Here is a 19,670-nt window from a genome sequence, read left to right as displayed (position 1 = left end):
AAATGCCAGAGATGGGTTTATGATTTCAATATTTTACTGAGAGCTTTTCTGATTCAGAGGAAAATCTTCATACCACTTTCGGTGATGGGAAATGCCACAACACTGATAATATACAGGTAGAAGAAACAAATTATATAAGCACAGACATATTTACATTCACCGAATCTTTGTCTTTATCAGAATAAGATTACAGGGGAGACATTCATGGCATTTTAGAGGACATTGAATCAACAAACGCAATGGCGACCAAATATAAATCAATCAACATGACTGATAAATGCAAATCGGTTAAAAGCCTAGTGTGGCAAAGCGTACAACTAACTAAACAATATAGATTTGTACAATTTATATATTGTTTTTTTTTTGTAATGCAAAATATCAGGTCATGCACAATAAAAACCTAAACACACTTTTTGTAAGAAAACAAAGAACAAAAAGAATTATAAAAATAAAGTTATGGATAAATGGATGTTTCTGCTGGTTACACTTTATGCATTACTGATGCAATCGTACACGGTTCTACTTTAAGATACAAGATAAATTCCTCCTTTTTTTAATAACACTTTGGTTTAGTTTAAAACAACTATTTCATAAATTCTATAATTCATAAACAGTTTAGAACCAAAAAGTTAAATAAAAATAAAATCATGGTGAAAAAGACATCTTTTGTGTTCTTTTCAAATAGACTCACAACAACTGTGTGGGAAAACAAACTTCATACCCATGTTCTGTACAACATCTACAGTTTTGCTGGTGATCCACTCTGGGATTAGGAAATCCAACAAGTGCCTGATGCTCAATGTGATGTTATGTTGGATTTTAAAAAGGGCAAACTGGGTTACATTACACGTCAAACCACTGGAATGCTTTTAAACCTAATATAAAAGCCATTTCCCAGTTTGGCAACAAGACAATGTAGTCCAGTGAAAAAAAAAAAAAAAACTATACTTACTTACAGATGGAAGTGATTGGGTTTAATAAAGTGATAGTATACAATACGAATTACTACATGCGTATTAACATGGCAAAAAACCCCCAAAAAAACACCATTGTAGTGTTAATAATCGCAACATTTAAAGTCCAATTGTAGCAACAAATTCGATCAATAACTTCTCTTTTCCTTTTTTAAAATGTACATTCAAAACGCTGCCCAGTGATACAATTTAAACGCAATATTATGTAAACAAATTTCTATGATTAGAAAAAAAAAAGTCAACTTTTAAAGCACTTTTCACATACACGAAAAAGTGAAATCAAGGCAATTGCAACCAATTCGAATAACCGGACGCCGATGCATTTATTAGAGGAAGAATAAGCCTCGTTTGCTTTTCTTCGTTCGAGTTTACAGGTGTCGTGCTCTCAATTATAAAACACACGAAATGAGAGGTAGACTCACCGGAGAAAAACGAGGGCCGTACGCCATATTTAGGAGCTAAATCATTTCTCAATAAAACCACAACCAGTTGGAATAATGCTTTCATAACTAATAAGAAATTTTCTTTTTCCACTCGCTAAATGCTACAATTGATGTGACCAGGAATGCCACAATAGGACTTAAGGTTCACACAGGCTTGTACTGTACAGAAAAGAAGAACGCAATAAAGGTACAAAAAACTATTTCAGATTTGCTATTGTGTTCTGTACAATATTTTAGGAATAAAAGAAAACTGACTGGATTTAACTGCAGATGGATGACTACTTTTCTGCTTGTTTACTGATCTTTTGTAATTACATACAATATATATTCTATCATGAAGAAATCAAACATAACCACTTAACTTGGAAACACGCCTGTGAAATCTAAAAAGAAATGGGTGTAACAGGAGCCAACTATCGATCTGAGAAGCATGATGTCATGATGAAGGCTTTTAAACATAGCTGCCTGATCGCCGATCGTCTTCTGACACAGAATTGTCTAAAAAGAACAACAGACTAACATCGGTGCCTCAACTCTATGACAGCTTCATATTCCTGCCAGTGAGAAAAGCACAAAGTTAAGGCGTGAATGTCACAACGCCTGTCATATTTCACTCCGAAATCAGCAGAAAGAAATTTTATTTAGTTTGGAAAATTAACCCTATTTGAGGACCATTCTTTTTTTCTTTTTTTTGGGGAAAAAAAAAAGTATGCAGAATGTATTTCAGTAAAGATACCCTGATGGTAATACATTACATTGTGTTAAATTCAATTTAGGCTGATTTTATTTTTTTAAATAGCATTGTAACAGTAACCTTTTAACTGTAATAGTACAGTAAATAATTACTGTATAATGAATGAAAATAGTTTTATTAAAGTTTAAACACCATTGAGAATAATGAGAACTACAAAAACTGAAAATTTATGAAATAAAGCTTCATTTTCTTTATGCAAATTATTTATCTTTTGATCTTGGTGTGAAACATGACATGGTTTAATGAGACTCACCCAAAAAGGAAAACAAAAAAATTTAAAGAATTTGATATGTTTGACTACATTTACCATCTCTTTAAAAAAAAAAAAAAAAAAAAAAAGGTGATCTATACACTGATAAAAAAACTCAACCATTATGAGACTCAAACCCCAAAACAAATAATATTAAATAATAGATGCGGAAGAAAGTAAACAAACAAACAGTCGTCTTCTCACATGAACATCTAAACCCAATATTATACCTCTCATACAATCACAGACTCTTTCCCATGAACATACATACACGTGTCCACACGCCCAGCGCCGTGTCTAAATGTTTGTTGTGTCCGGTGCAGTCTTGTCAACAGGACTGCTGTTGTCTTGACTCCTAGGGGTTCGTTCCTGGGCCGGTTTGGAGTCTTTATCTCCGGTACTGGTTGAAGAGGGACCAGGTGAGGGCAACGAACGCCCGGAGATCTTATACGCCCCCAGGAGCTCCTGGATTCTCTCCGTAGTGGGCTCCCATTTGGCAAAGCCAGCATTGTTTTGGAGGAAAATGACTGCTGTCCCATGGACGGCCTTGTAGTACATCTCTTCTCTGAGAGACACAAAGTCAAGAGAGCAAACCACAAGTTAAACCATCTGTTTCGTGCAGTAAACAAGCAATGAAAACCCACTAGCAATAGACCAAAAAATTGGGGTGGGCAATGGGACCAAAATCTTAGAAATCTTACATTGGAGAATGTTTTTTATTACACGTTAATAATATACATCAAGATATTATGGAGGCTTGTTTTCGCCACGTAATAAAAAATGAAAAAGGCAATTGCAAATTTTTCATCTCACAATTGTGACTTTTCTCTCATAATTGCCAGTTTATATCTCACAATTCTGAGAAAATAAAATAAAAACATTTGACATTTGCCCCTTTCACACATTGTCTTTATTGGAAAATTACCATTACGAGATCATGTGTGAACAGGACCTTTTAAAAATACCAGTAAATTGGTTCTGGCAATTTAGCAGTATGAGAAGTTAAAACATTACTAGTAAATTATGGTATGATGCTGTGCGTGAAGTATAATAAAAAGGTTTATTAGGCTGCTGTTACTTTAAGAGCGAATGCACAAATCTAATATACAGACACACATTCATATCGTCGTCACCATGATATACATCTTCCAGGGTTCCCACACCGTGGTCAACTTCAAATTCAAAGACCTTTCAAGGACTTTCCAGGTCCAATACCCTCAAATTCAAGGATTTAATGTGGGGACATTACGAGAGAGAGCAACGTTACATCGTGTTACCTTGCGAGATACATTGTAACAGTTTTCATGTGTCTAACACAACTATGCAAAAAAGCTTCTTTTTTTTGCATTTATTTTTGGCAATATGACAGAGATCTGATATTCTATTTGTCGTATTTCTGTTTTGCATAAAACTGAAGAATATTTGGTACTATAAAAAAAATAATGATAATAATCAAACAAAATATTAAATAAAATAAAAATGTGTCAAGGTCTTGGATCGGCCCAAAGAAAGTCTTCTGATCAGCGGGTGAAGGTCTCTGCGCGTTACCATCTTTCCGCGTGGCAAAGCAATTTGATTAAATGAAATACATTTTCTCATATGTATTAACTCGTTATTTCATCTGACTCCATAAATGAAAAAGGCTTTTAATGATATCTGTGCATCATTAACTGTGAGCGAATGTTTGACTACCGTATTTTCCGCACTATAAGGCGCACCGGATTATAAAACGCACCTTCAATGAATGACCTATTTTAGAACATTAACTGTATATAGGGCGCACCGGATTATAAGGCGCATAAGATACTGCAGTCAAACGTTTGACTGGGTTTGCGTTATGCATCCACTAGATGTGCTAAAGGGAATGTAACGAGTGCGCGGCGCCGGAGGCGAGGCGTTTATTAGTAAGCGTGCGCGCGCTGGGGCGGGCACGTAACTTACATTCGCAGCCTGACTCATACGAGTATTCATGTGCGGTGGCTCGCTGACAGCAACAGCTGGCTGTTTTGAATGAGACGACCCGGTTACTGTGAATGGGGAACGCTTTATGAACATTCTGTGACGCGCGAGCAGCGCCGGGGAGGACAGTGTGTCTGTTTGTATGTCTGTTAGTAAGAGTGAGCGCTCGTGAGCGGGCATAACCTGATTTATACGAGGTTGAACTGGTCGTGTGAAAGAGCAGGCATAAGATGGACACGAGCGCGAGTTCGCGGGCGAATTTAATAACGCGGAGCATTATTAACCAATTGATCCTATTAACCAATTGATCCATATATAAGGCGCTCCGGATAATAAGGCGCACTGTCGTTTTTTGAGAAAATTAAAGGCTTTTAGGTGCGCCTTACAGTGCGGAAAATACGGTATTCTTTTTAACTCTTTACTGAAAATAATATCTAAGTCGATTAGAAAACAATCAAATGTTTACAACTTATTATGTCAAGTAAATGCATCACGCCAATTGCATAATCAGTTCAAATATAATAGATACAAACATCAAATGCTCTAGAATAAAGAGAGAAGATGCAATACCTTGACCTTATAAAACGACATGAGGATGTGAGACAAGACAAAAATGTTTTTTAATATGACCAAATGTGTATTTATGTCTTGCAACTTCAAGAAATAATAAAATATAAAAAAAAAAAAAATAAAACGACATGAAGTGTTTTGGTGCACTTCACATCCTGGGCTAATCTGGTTACAGAAAAAGTGCCGAGCTCTAGTTGCATTTCATTATATAGACAAACCTCATTTCAAATGTAAAGATGAGTTCACAGTGGGAATTCACATTAATCACCGTCCCAGACTTACTGGGGGCAGAAGTTGATTTACATGGAACCATTTGCTAACAGTGGGAATTTGAATTGAGTTTACACCTTCTGAGAGAATAAGGCCATATGCCTGGAAGACACACCCTACTCTGTGTGTGAATTATTTCTAAACTCTTAAATGCCTTATTACCTTCTGGTTTACTTCTTTGAGAATGAGACCTTTGTACCAGTCGCACTGAGACATTTCAAATGATATCAAACGTGTGATACTGTATGATAATTATTCGTATTAAACTATATTGATTCTTGGGTGAATTTCAGGTGATCTCAGCATGAGGGAGAAGGTGTGGGAGGAGAATGGGTCCAGAGAAAGATGTAGATTAGGATTGCTTAGGTGAGACTTGCGTCTTGAATGGTGCACAAGAGAGAAATTCAAATGTAAATTTGCTTTGTTCTCTCAGAGAGTTGCGCCCTCTTCCAGTTTTTCCAGTCTTATACCAGTAATCATGTTTTTGACAATTCTGCAGGGATGGGATAATTTTGTCCATTTTTAATTTATTTACTAATTAGATTATGACTACATTATTATGTAAATATTTGTCCGATTTTTATTTAAATAATTTAGCACTTTTTAAAACTTTTTTTAAATGCCATAAATTGAGCATGACAGATAGGAATCGGATCATCAGTTATTATTAGGGCTGGGACTTTAACGCGTTAATTAAGATTAATTAATTACAGACTCTTAACGCGTTAATTAAGATTAAACGCGTTAAACATTTTTCCGTAACGCGGAACGTTTCTCACTGGATGAGTTTCGGCGGACCGATTATACTGGAGCACCAACTAGCGTTCATGACTTCAGACAACAACAAACCACAGTGAACATGGACGAAGAAGCTGATGAGACCGCTTTGATTAGCCCCGTGGTTGGAAGCGTTGATAAGAGCATGGTTGTGTGCAAGTTATGCAACAAGGAATTCGCATATCACCGCAGCACATCGGGCCTCAAGTATCACATCAACGCAAAACATAGAGCAGCTAGCGTGGACCTATAGGCTACCTGAATTTCTGAAATGTACTATATTTCTAAATATGCTATTGCTACACTTAATGGCAAAAATTGCACTGGTCTGCTGGACTTGGTTGAACAAAAATAAACAATATTTTGTTGCTTAAGCTTATGCATTCAGTCATTATTCAATGGTATACTAAAAATCCATGTGAAAAAAATTACTTCTCACTGTTCTCAGGTCAAATATTTATGCAATTAAAATGTGATTTATTTCGATTAATTAATTACAAAGGCTCTAATTAATTAGATTAATTTTTTTATTCGAGTCCCGGCCCTAGATATTATGCATATGATTAATATTCATAAACGCCCGTTTGTGCATGTTCTCTTGACTCCGTCGCTATAGAAGAAGCTAACATGCAATGAATGTGTGGGTCTATACGGGACGCATCATTTTACCTTTAAATACGGGACGATTCTGTATTTTACGGGATGGGTGGCAAGCCATTCTTTGTAATCTTCTTTGGTGAGCCAAATATCTTGAAACTTGTTTTTTCCAGGCATCACGTTTCTGCAGTTTCAGCCTATTTTTGCAATGTTTCACAGTGTGTCTGTGAAACGTTGAGGTACCATCTTAGTAGTTTCGTGTGTGCGTGATCGTCATGGCAACGTACAACACAAAGTACCTCACGCGGGAAACACTTGACATAACACGTAAATGCTCGTAACTAATGTAAATCAAGCAGGCTAGTATGCATAGGCCACAAAGTGTTGGCGATTGGGCTGGTCACTTTACGTTCGAAAATCGATTGCACAATCGATCGGACCAACCAACACAAGTTTCGAAAACGCAAATAGGGAATCGATTTTAACTGCTTTTTTTTTTAACCAAAAATGTGTTTTAGGTATCAATGCAGTACACAGAACATGTAGGATGTTGGAAAATAACAATGTCCTTTCTGTTAACCAAATGCTTTTTAATATTCGCTATTACTTCAGTGCAAGTGAACAAGCGCGCCGTTATTTGTTGCTTAGTGACGTGTGTGTTCAAGCAAGCCAAAAATGCGCAGATTCTGCGCAATACGCTGTATTTAATATATCATGAGGACTCACGAGTTGCGTATTTGTGCTAAATCCACGCAGATTTAGCTTACACAAACTTCCCCAGCAAAGTGAGTGTACATAGAAACACGCCAAATTGGCTCGTGATATGACAGCGTTACCCGCCAAAGTTAATTTTTATCCGAAATTTGGCGGGTGTTAATTTCAATCCTTGAATGTTGCACTCCTGTTTGTCATTGTGCAAAAAACTTCACGCCAATAAATCATCAGAAATATTGCTGACTTGTGCGCGTCTCAAGCGCCCTCTTTACGTTAGTCCTAATGCCTGTTAGTTGACCGTGGATTTGCCAATATTTGGTGTTGAAAATGGAAACGTCTTTAAACATGGAAAAATCGATTTTACAATCGATTCAATGAACACATATGTCTCAAAAATAGAACAGGATTTTTTCACAAAAGTGACAGCCCTAGTTGGCGAACACATTAGCGGACATATAATGGAATATTTTCAAGAAAACCTGCATCTATGCATGTTTATTTAAAAAACTTTCCAGGGCCTTTATTTTTTTTCAGAATTCACAAACTTTCAGGATTTCAAGGACCTGTGGGAACCCTGATCTTCACACGGCCCAGCCCAACCAACAAATGTCTGACCTTTTGCAGATGTGCTGCGAGCCGCTGCGGTACTCGTGTTCGAAAGGGGACACAATCATCTGGTGCCTTCGGAAGCGACTGGACTCCATCCGTGTCAGCGCAGGGGTCGGCGGGTCACGCCACTCTGGCACAAAGATGATGAAGGACAGTGGCTCGCTGGAGCGTTCCAGGAGATCCTGAGAAAGATGGAGACATAGAAAATCAGTATGGGATATTTTATATGACGATATTCAAAGCTAAAGGATTTGGGGCGAGTCTAAGGGTCACACACCTCAAAGCGTGTCACCATGGCGTCCATGAGTTCCTCACAGAACGGAGGGTTTGCCTCAAATGAGCCACTGGCCGGAGAGAAGCTGAGAAACGGCCTGTGAGGACAGATATGAGGACACGGTAAAGCAAGTTACGCTTACTTACGGCAGTAACAGATTAATTATAATTTGATTACATTTGTGAGATATATATATATATATATATATATTAGGGCTGGGTATTGTTAGGAATTTCACAATTCGATTCGATATTGATTTATTAGCTTCGATATCAATTCACTAAGTAAATACACAAGTAATTAAGTACCTGAGTATATTTTTAAATAATGTGTGCAGTATTACCAATGTTTAAGAACAAATTGACCGCAGCATGTTTCCTGTCATGGTTTATTTAGCAGAACAAACTGTACAATATTGTACATGTGTTGAATACAAAACACAACTGTAACAAACAGGTGCTTTATTAACACCTCTAAAGTGCATGTAACTGTAAGCAGTAGAGAGTATATTTCTTTCTTCCTATACATTCAAGTTATAAAAGAAATGCAAACAGAAGCACAAAATGTGCATACTCATAAAAAAAAAAAGCGCTTCGTGAGGCACACGCACACGCACATTTGCACAAACACGCAAGGACTCGCTCTCTTCCTCTCGGCCGTTCGCGCGCTACACGGTTTGGAGCTCGCAAGCTCTAGATTCCGGGAGATTTGAAGTAATTTGCGGACATCAGGGAGTCGCTATCAATATGCGGGAGACTCCCGGAGACTTGTTGTTCTTATTATCATTTAGGGGGGCTTAGGAACATTTTGGGGTAGCTTCAGCCCCCCAAAAATAGGCCTAACGACATCCCTGGTTGGTGGTGCAGGCTTGAACGGAGTGCAGCTACTGTCCGTCATCTTGCTGTTTTGGTAAAGTGCGTCTTGTACAATGCTGAACACTCTCACTAGAGTGTTGCCCACAGCGCCACCACTGGCCGGTGGGTTGAATCGATTCATAGAATTTGATGAATCGATTTTGAATTGAGAAACAAATAATTGCAATGCATTGATGAATCGATATTTCCACCCAGCCCTAATATATATATATATATATATATATATATATATATATATATATATGTGCGTGTGTGTGTACACATTTACCATGACATGTACATGGTAAAATATACACGAGTCATGACATCAAAGTAATGTATTACTATGATCCTCAAAATCTGTTGGAATGTCACTTTTCATTGTATGACAATCAAGAACCCTTTTACATACCCTCGAGATCCAAAGAAGCCGTCAATGTCTGGAAACGCGGAGCAGAACTGCTTGAAATAGCAGTTCAGTGGAGAAGCGAAGCACTCAAATGTCACTCCAAACTTTTTGTTGAGAGCCTCAAAGACGGGGACAGGCAGCGCCCCTTGCAGGCCAGACCCCTCGTTCACACCAGAGCCAAACATCACCTGTAAATCACAAGAGGGTGGAAACACACATTGATGCTGCATTTGCTTTCCTGATTGGTTACCAATACTTGTAAATTTGAGTCTTACCTGGTATCTTTTGATAAGGCACCACACACGAGACAAGAACTTTTCAAACCTTGGGTCATCTATACAGCTGTATCGATAGAGGAGTTCCTGTTTATGCCAGAAAAACAAATGCAACAAAATAAGAATCCAATTTAGTCTAAGTTTCTGGTTTTCATTTGTTTTGAGCTTGTGTTAGCATGTACACACCAATTTGTTAAAATGACCACGGTTGACCTTCACCATTTCCCCTTTATACCGCAGACAAGCGATGTCATTCTCGAAGTGCAGCTCAACGCGCGGCTGAGGAGGAGACGGGATGGAGAGTCTAACTGGATAACAATACACCAACCGGTCCTGAACCTCTGTCGACTCGGTGCCGTCCACTTTAAAGCAAGAAGAGTAGTTCAGAGAGGCTCTAAACGAAGTCAAACCAAGAATGAATATTGGCACCAGGGCCAAAAATTCTTCCTTTTTTGAAGTTGGTTGATTTTTGTCTACCAATGAAACCCTCACTAACCATTTCCAGATTCATGGTTATCTCCATCTCCTACCTGTATTTGACTGATTTTATTTAAATTAATTGCCATAACAGTTTCACAGGTTATTACACGGCTGATATAAATTCAACATTCAACAATATAATAAATACAATATAAGAAGTGCTATTTAAAAAGTTGAACTAGACTGTTTTGTAAATACAAATATATAGAAGATTCTTTAAACTAACAATAATTAGTTGTATTTATTTAACTAACATTAACAAAGAACAACTTCTGTAACAAAAGAAGCCATTGCTCATTCATTAAGGTTAGTTAATGCATTAATGTTCACTTAATTGGACCTTATTGTAGTGTTACCTATTGTTCTTTATAATTCTTTTGCACTTTAATCTGTTTGAAACATTTGTTTACTTTGAACATTTAAATAGAATAAAATAATAAACAAAAATGTATAGAGTTCATTTTGTTTTAAGAAAAAAGTTATTAAACCTGTTATAGTATGACAACACCTGTTTTTTCAACTTATTTCAATGATTAATATTACAGTAATATCAGTCATATTGGAATAATACTGTACACCATGATAAATGCTTCAGCAAGAATCGTAACATGAAAATACCATCACAAGCCTAGAGTACTATAGTGAATAGGAAAAAAAAAAAGTAACAACAGAAACTAAATATTTTCTATCTTTTTTTACTCATTTATAATGTTAATGTGTCACAGTATAAATTGTGTCTTTATATATGAGAAAATAAAAATTTAGAACACATCTTTTTCCCACCACAGGATTTATTTCAAATAATGTGGTATTCTTTGCATTCTGCTTGCCATTTCCACCTCCTACCTGAGATGTTGCACTCTTTAAGTAGAGTGAGGTGAGCCTGGCGGATCCTGCGTACATATTCTGCAGAAATGTGATAGATCTTTGAACAGATGCCCTCAACCGAGTCCTTCGCCACAGACGCCACGTGAGGGCCGCACTGCTTCCGTAAGTGCTCGAGCCGATCCTGAGGAATGATCCATTACGGTCATGCACATGTACGTCTGGAAAATGCTGTCTAAGGTAGGCAGCTCTGAACAAAACTGAGAATGTACCATGTAGTCCTCCTTGCTGGCAGAATGGTCTCGTCTCAGCCAGTTCATCGTGTCCTCGACGTTCCACTTCACCACCTTCCGACTCTCAGGAGTTGCATTTCTGTGCAAACATGAAATATACTTTCATGCAATGTTCATGTTAGTCTCAAACCCTTAGCAACCAACATGAATAATTACCTGGAGTCAATCATTTTCTTAGCCGCCTCTGCATATTTAAACAGGAGTTTCCTGGCCTCTTCCTTGTATTTGATGCGAGAGAGCCTAACATTTGTTGCGAGGCAAGTTAGAAAATTATAAAAGCATTTCCATACTGAAATATGCAACACAAAAACAAAGAGGAACTTTGTTATACGATGAACAGTGATGTTTTAGTACCTGATGGGAATGTCGTTCATGATCTCTCTGAACATTGACGTGGAAATGACCGGGTCGCACTCGCAGGGCAAGAGCGGATCCGGACCTTTATCCAGCACCTTTCTCTCCAAAAGCCAGCGGTTGAAGGATTCCCGCGGAGGCTCTATGCCTGAAAAGTTAGTCAATCTTCAATTATTCCTAAATAATTTTCTCTAAATTACAATTACACAATTCAAAAGTTTGGGGTCAGTAGGACTTTTGAATGTGTTTGAAATAAGTCTCTTCTGCTCATTAAGGCTGCATTTATTTACTTGTCAAAATTACAGTAATAAAGTGAAATATTATATTTTACAATAACCGTTTTCTATTTGAATATGCAAAGCTGAATTTTAAGCATCATTCCTACAGTCTTCAGTGTCACATGATCCTTCAGAAATCATTCTTATATGCTGATTTGATGCTCAAGAAACATTTCTGATTATTATCAATGTTGAAAACAGTTGTGTGTTTCATATTTTTGTGATAATTCTTTTCAGGTCTCGTTGATAAATAATGATATAACATTTGTAACATTATAAATGACTTTACTGTTACTTTTGATCAATTTAATGCATCCATGCTGAATAAAAGTATTAATTTCTTTTAAAAAATAAAATAAAATAATGTTCTACTGACACCAGTATATAAAGTTTATAAACTAGAAACCAATATTTATGGAGCTCATCCTCTTCAGCAAGTTACCACATGTTTTATAAGACCCATGCACCTTTTAAGATTCAAACTTTGAGACAGCTGCAGTTTCAATATTACTTTCCTTCCGGTAGCTTTGCAATGCATTCATAAAGAGTTAACATTTACTCAGAATAAAATTGTCTGTGAATGTGGAGGTGGGACGACATGACAAAAACACTACAATGCTGATTTTGTTACACTGGAATTAATATGTATAATCTCTCCTATGCAGAATGTAAAGCTTTTTTTAATGGGGACATATTTAGTAAAACATGACAGCTGCTTCACACACCCTCGCGCTGAGAGCACAGCTCGTGGTAGTGCTGTCGCAGTTTGGTGGTGAGTTGCGCTCTCTGCAACTCGATCTCCGGGTGTGGTGGGAGGTGGTTCACTGGGGCTCGCTCTCGGATCACAGCGTTGGTCTGAATGTCTAGGTCCCAGTACACTCTGAAACACAAAGTCCAGTTCAGACATGTCAAGGCGCAGAGTCGTATCATGTCTACAGAGCTCAACAGCTGAAAGAGCTTACTATGAACTCTAAAATAACTAGAAAGTCAAAGTCATATGTCTAACCAATAGAGCTGCACCATTAATTGACCCTTCGCTAAGCCACGCCCGAAAACCGCCACTGGCCAATCATGTCTTAGCAACCGTAACTAGGCGCGGGAGGTCTGGCAAGCTTTCGAGCGAGGGAAACATGCCGAAGCGTTGTGCGTATGGATTGTGCAAATCTGATACCCGGTATCTAAAAGTTTGGACGGGGGACTGGAATTTTTTTCCTTCCCGAACATCTAAAAGCCAAGGGGAGAAATGATGTGCGTGGATCAAGCAGTGTGGGAGACCCCATTCACAACTACATGTCCACAGGATTAACAAAAACACCTATTGCTTGGAAGTTGGAAATAATCATCAATAATCAGCATTTTGTTAATCGACGGCCTACTACCCCTGAGTAACTTTAACCCAATCCGATCGCGGCTCTCCCGGTGTTAGTGTTATTCCACAAAATGTATGGATAAACTGTTTGATTTATAATTATTAGATTATTTTCACATTTCACTTACTCTGCTGTGCATGAACATAGTTGTTCCTCAATTTGTGTGTTTCCCATGTGAATGGTCAGCGTATGAGGCGTTGCTGCTTGCTCTGGGACTATCCACCTTATTCTGTTCTAAACAATGTGCGCCGCCATGACGACGACTCCGGTTGCCTACTTCCGGTTCGTACTGTATTAGCAGTGAGAGAATGAGTTCAGGCTCTACATGTGCTGTTGTTGGTTGTTTTAACAATTCAAAGAAGATAAAAAAAACACACATGTATAGGCCACACACCAGAGCATGTGTGCAAAGCGGAGCAGTGACGCTTAAGTTAAATGTAATTTAAAAAAAATTAAAACATACGTTTTTTATTTAAGTTTCACAATATAATGGTTTTTGATTTAAAAGGGAACCACATGAGATGAGTCAGATATGATCATAAGATGCCCAATATCGGAAAACATTTGGAATGGCTCAGACATGATTTTGACCACTTATTAAGTTTTGTTTTGTAGAAAGCCTTTCTTTAAAGTGAATTTCGTTTAGTATAAATTGTATCTTCATTTTAATCAATGTTTTATCAACAATTTGCCTGGAATAATAAATAAGAAGCAAATATAGTAGATGTACAGGACACGGAGGCGCGGGCGCGTGAACTCCAGCGCGTCTCATTAATCAACGAAACTCAACGTATAAGTTACTTGCCTCAAATACCTGAGAAGTATATCTATATAGCTTGAAATATCTAATTTTAAACAAAATAATTGAAAACGAACAGAAATGGGCTGATCTCTGCTTATGTATAGGTTAATTCGTATGAAGTGTGCATTTCTCTCTATAGGCGCGTTCACTACTGCGAGGATGGCGAGTCAGCATCATCAAATTTATCTTTGCAGTCGACAATTACAGAAAACACTAGTTTTTTAATAAACAATTCAAATGTTTCATGCATAATCGGCAATATATTACGAAAACGCTCATTATGGTTTAGCATTCTCTCCCATATAGTATACATAACTTCCAAACCAACTTCAGTCGTGCATGGGCAGGGCCAGCCCTACTTATTTCACATATTTTCTAACCAGCACATCACTGCGGGTGTTCTGAGCGAGCGGCGCTTAATCTTCATAAAGCTTCGAACCGGAAAAGGACAACCGACTTCAGGTTCAAACCCGCTTTGAATCATGGGTAAATTCGCTAACCAAGAAAAAGGTGGATAGGCTTTGTCTTCAATTTTTATGAAATTATTCGCTAATCGGTTGCATATTATGTTGTGGATATATCCCTCGAATACATACTGCAGTCTCTTTTGTCTTGCTCTCTCAGATATTTCACATGTTCGCCAAAAATGACTAATTATCTCATTGGGAATGTCTGACACCGGTGCATACACACTGTAATAGACGTGCCATGCGCGAAAGCTTGACAGGCGTAGCAACAGTAACTAGGGAGGGCGGGGCTTAGCGAAGGGTCAATTGTTATAAGGGCGCAATCTCGATTCAAACACACACATTCTAATTCTTAAACGAAAACGATTCGCCTGTGTCTATAAAACCTCTAATAAGTACGATCACAGCAACATTCAGATCTTTGTTGGTGTTGCCGTTGATCCAGAGAGAGCAGTTGTTATTTATATGAAACAGCTTCACAAACAGTCTTTTCAACCGCACAGTATCATTATTTCTGTAACAATACTTCAAATTATTACAAAAGTATCGGGATAATACAGTTCGGATATAAACACTGATGTCTACGGCAGAGTAAATTAGTCGGTTAGTTACGTGCATCCTATCACGTTTAAACTGCTCTGTCAATCATCTTGTCACAGTTAAAATCCTCCAAATTTAATTTAATTTATTTTCCTACCGTTTCTGAGAGAAATGTAGTAGCACGTTGATCTGCCAGTCGGGTGTTTTCATGCGGAGACTCTCCTCATGTGTTTGCAATTTGCATAATGATGCATTTAAAACTTAATGACCAAACGTATCATTACAAAAGTTCACAATGTTGTTGCAGATGAAATATAATGTGGATAACATTGAATAATACCTTTTCGTCAGGTTAGATAAATACTGATAATCGCGCCAACCCCTTTATTAAACCTCTACTCGGAGTCGCACATCCGCCATGTTTGTAGTTTTATTAGTTTTAAGTGTTATTTAGTTTTATTATTGCGTTTATAGTTCTAATCGAATTCTCGTCCAACGCGCAATGGGTTGTAGGCAATATTAATATTAATATAATATTAGCCGCTGGAGTGTGCACGGATCTGCACTTCCGATGCCAACCGGGAAAAGTAGACCATCCAGGTATCTTTGGAAGACTCATTTCAACATACTATGATTTGGGACACACTAATTATAATTTCGAATATTATTTAGGACGGATAGTATGCTAATTGGGATGCAGAAACTGATTCATCCAGTAATAAAACAAGTGAAGTCTTAATGAGGCATTGAATCATTCATTCAAACTGCAAAACAAAAACAAACAAAACTTTTTGTCAGAACCTCTATTAAATTATATGCTATTTTGTTTAGGGAAGAATTGTGATGATGTCTATTTTTATCAAAAAATAAAATCGTGCAGCTCAACTAGCCAAGTTGTGTTTCAAATTTTGAAGTTGTTTTCACAAAAATGTAGCACATTAAAAGGATGTAAAGTACTGTTTCCATTGTAACGCAATTTCAATCATTTTCACAGGATGAATTTTGGGTGTTCAAGCTTTCGAATGGTACCTAATTTATGATGATTACTAAAATATGTGATAGGAAAAAAGGCAATAAATAAAAGCAAGCCAATTGCCCCGCTACCAGGACAAAAAGGGATAGTTCACCCAAAAATCCCTATCTATCCCTTTAACAGGTTAAAGCAGACGCTTTCAGCCAAACTGACTGGAACATTGCAAGAATGGGACAAATTGGAAAAGATGAACTCCAAACTCACACAGAGGGCCGGTACGGAGCCGGCGCGGGAACGCTGGCCTGGCTTTGTTTATCATCTGTGGCGTTGGCCCAGGGTTTGACTCCTGGCGTGCTGGGAGAAATAGGGACAGTGGGAGTGGTTGGAGTGACAGGAATCTCAACCTGAAATCAAAGAAAAATTTTGAAAATGTATTCACTAAAAATGACTAAAACCAACAGTTGTTGCTAAATTTGTTTTGGACTATCAAATAAGCATGCTACTTTGCATCTATTTCTGCTATTAGGAAGAAATCTGACCTTTGGCCTCTTGAAACTATTAGGGCCCGCTTGAGAAGCATCCTCTGACGGATGTCTTTTGCGCTGCCCGTTTCCCAGACCTGCGTCGCTCAATGCCTCACCAGAGGCAGGAGCCGCGTTCAACCCCAGAGGATCCGACTGAAACAACAGCAAATACAGGACAGAGTTGTTATTATATTATCAAAAATACTTTTCACTAATAAAGTAAAGCTGAAACAAAATATAATACAGGAAAATTATTACAAATTTGGTATTATATCTAAAGAAACTGTATAAACAAAACAAAAAACCCTGTCAAAGTTCTTCCCCAAATGTTACATTCATAATAATGTGATTAAATTGGTTCTGAAGGCTGAACTTACAATGACATCGTGCTGCCCAAGGACAGGCATTTCCCACAGCGACTGGTTGGTGAACCGATTGAAGTAATATGGCCGATTCTCCCTTTTACTCCAACATTTGGACCATCCAGCCTGAATCATCTCATCTGAAAGTGAAACTTAAAAATCAGATGCATAGCTGTATAGGGATTATTGGTCACTTAAGCCTCACAGATACGGACCTGGGAGCTCTTGGATGGGTTTGCTGGTCGAGGGCGATAATGGAGCCGGCTGTGACGTGGACCCGGTGGGCGACATGACCATTGGCGGATCTGCCTTTACTGTTCCGTGGTTTTCACTCGTCATAGCTCCTCATTTGTCCCGTCTTATGATAGAAAAGGTTTCATCTTTACAAAATGAAAGCATTGCAATTCTGAGAGCACTGAAGGTCATATTAAAGGGTTAGTTGACCCAAAAAGAAAAATTATCCCGTAATTTACTCACCCTCAAGCCATCCTAGGTGTATATGACTTTCTTCTTTCCGCAAATTTAAAAAAATATACTGGCTCTTTCAAGCTTTATAATGGGAGTGAATAGAGCCTGAGATTTTATAACCCAAAAAAGCGCATCATAAAAGTAATCGCTACGGCTCCAGGGAGTTAATAAAGGCCTTCTGATGTGAAGCCATGTGTTTTTATAAGAAAAATATCCATATTTATAACATTATAAACTATAATCACTGGTTTCCGGTAACGGCCGTACGCGAATCTAGTTCTGGCCGAAGAGTGACCTCCGGCCCGACAAATGATGTATTGACGAATGCAGAGGATAGAGCAAAACAAAACTGAAAGACGAATGTCATATAACGTTACACCTAGGATGGCTTGGAGAGAGAGTAAATTATGGGATAATTTTTATTTTTTGGATGAACAAAACCCTTTAATCCTAAATGTTGTGTTTGGTTGGGTCTGACATCATGTATAAAACACAAATACGAAGGAAGAAAAAAAAACACATCCTAAGCTTAATAAAATAAAAGATTAAAGTTCCAATAACAAATTTTTGAATAGGTCAAAAAAACACAAAGTAATTTGAAGGCAAAATAAAGCTTATTTATTTTTTCACAGAGTATTGGGTGTCTCAACTGTGTCAACAGTACAATTCAATTTAATTAATTCCCAAAAGGTAATTTAGTATTGGACATAAAAAAAAACAGCCCGTAGTCAATGAAATAGTTGAGTAAGAGGAAATAAAATAACGACAGATTTTAAGCCTTCTCGGGTGAATGTGAAAGAAAAACTCTGCAGGAAAATAATGAAACTTGCGCATAATAAAAGTTAAACTTTGGAACCTTCAACAGTTACACACACAGAGTTAAAAAAAAACAAAAATTGTATTCATAGATATGAGATATGATTAACGTTTCCATGGTAATTCCTGGATTGAGATTTCCAGTGACCATAAATTGTGACATTTCCCTACGCATAACTTGTAGAAAATATGGTACGTCATAGGTAAATATTCAGTATTATGGTAACGTTAACGTTACACTGATGGTAATGTTTTAAAATTACATATAGACACGCTCTCTTTATACTTCTGAGGAATATCGTGGTGATACCATAGTAAATGTAAAGGCACCATACTGGCCCGAGTTGGCATGCATTTAAATACTGACAGGTAGCAATTTATCACTCAATCTCAGAAACCACACGAACGGCGTTTTTTCCTACAAATACACCTTTCAAAAAGCACTATGGCGTTGACATGGTACAGTATTGTATCGGATAGCAATACGATTGTACCATAGTATTACAGTGGGTCTTTTTGGTTAATAACCCAGGGTGTATCAGACCATTCATCGTGTATTTCTTCTACGAAAGTGTTTACAGCGTTTATCGTCGTTAATAAGAGCGCAAATGAGCGAAAGAAGGGCACGCATGCGCCTGCTACGCCGCCCACCCCAGATCGAGCCGCCCGAAAACAAACCCGAAGGAGGAGGAGAAAAACATCCAACAAAGAGCTACTACGGCAGCACAAGCTGATGTGCTGGATAGAGCAGGTAAAATAAGACCAAGTGGCGTGGCATTTGGCTTCATTTGGGCACAGAAAGGACAAGGATACATAGGGCCAACACCATAGTGTGACAAACTGCTCATCTATTGAGTTTTAACCCCGTACATTTTCGACCGTTACGACGACAAATTTTAGGCGCGCACTTTCGCTTAGTGGAAACGGTCGACAAGATGGCGCGCGCTCTCGCATACTAGGCGCCGCGCTCACTGCGCATTATAATGTCAGTTTATTGCGTGCAGTGCGCACGTTTGTAGCAACCGTGGGGATATTATTGTGCCCCGTGCATTCCGCCACGCGCCCATAGGTCTAGTGCTGCTCTTCAATGGCAGAATCCCTTACCTTGGAGAGGTTTGATGGGAGTCCTCAATAGGCTTTGCTCTATTCGGTTCGGACCCGCCTCCGCCTCTCCCTCCCCACCGACTCCGCCATCTTGTATCGGGCACTCGGACGCGGTTAATGCGCATGCGCGGGTTTAGTTGCCATCCGCAGTGAAAGTCGTCAAACCCGCGCGGCCATTTGTAGAGAGGCATTCATTCATTCATTCATTCAGAGGCATTCAGTCTACGTGAAACGAAATAATGAAAATAAAAATTTTCTTGTATTTATAGGAAACTGCGTGAATGT

General features: G+C 38.2%; 2 protein-coding genes across 4 annotated transcripts in view; one reads left to right on the top strand and one right to left on the bottom strand.

Annotated features, from left to right (window-relative positions):
• Positions 1-16: 16 nt before the first annotated feature.
• pcif1 (phosphorylated CTD interacting factor 1) overlaps positions 17-19,670 on the bottom strand; it is a 24,607-nt gene continuing 4,953 nt past the window's right edge. The window contains exons 1-16 of one of the 3 annotated variants that reach the window (XM_077197697.1): positions 19,386-19,506; positions 17,213-17,355; positions 17,013-17,137; positions 16,651-16,788; positions 16,376-16,515; positions 12,685-12,839; positions 11,682-11,829; positions 11,484-11,567; positions 11,307-11,406; positions 11,056-11,218; positions 9,916-10,091; positions 9,730-9,816; positions 9,458-9,642; positions 8,195-8,288; positions 7,924-8,099; positions 17-2,986 (exon numbers count right to left, since the gene is read on the bottom strand). In XM_077197697.1, coding sequence (XP_077053812.1) covers positions 2,719-2,986; positions 7,924-8,099; positions 8,195-8,288; positions 9,458-9,642; positions 9,730-9,816; positions 9,916-10,091; positions 11,056-11,218; positions 11,307-11,406; positions 11,484-11,567; positions 11,682-11,829; positions 12,685-12,839; positions 16,376-16,515; positions 16,651-16,788; positions 17,013-17,137; positions 17,213-17,336 — 2,163 coding nt within the window. In that variant the 5' untranslated portion in view covers positions 17,337-17,355; positions 19,386-19,506 and the 3' untranslated portion in view covers positions 17-2,718. Of the gene's footprint in view, positions 2,987-7,923; positions 8,100-8,194; positions 8,289-9,457; positions 9,643-9,729; positions 9,817-9,915; positions 10,092-11,055; positions 11,219-11,306; positions 11,407-11,483; positions 11,568-11,681; positions 11,830-12,684; positions 12,840-16,375; positions 16,516-16,650; positions 16,789-17,012; positions 17,138-17,212; positions 17,378-19,385; positions 19,507-19,670 lie in introns of those variants that run through there. The other 2 variants (XM_077197698.1, XM_077197699.1) reach the window with 2 other exon arrangements.
• pltp (phospholipid transfer protein) overlaps positions 18,962-19,670 on the top strand; it is a 13,642-nt gene continuing 12,933 nt past the window's right edge. The window contains exon 1 of the mRNA XM_077197717.1: positions 18,962-19,032. The gene's annotated coding sequence lies outside the window, so the exon portion shown is untranslated. The remainder of the gene's footprint in view (positions 19,033-19,670) is intronic.

Source organism: Siphateles boraxobius, unplaced genomic scaffold (genome assembly GCF_051911475.1).
Source record: "Siphateles boraxobius isolate OS27281-9 unplaced genomic scaffold, OSU_SipBor_1 41, whole genome shotgun sequence".
Taxonomy (NCBI): domain Eukaryota; kingdom Metazoa; phylum Chordata; class Actinopteri; order Cypriniformes; family Leuciscidae; genus Siphateles; species Siphateles boraxobius.
This window is presented reverse-complemented; position numbering and strand designations above follow the sequence as displayed.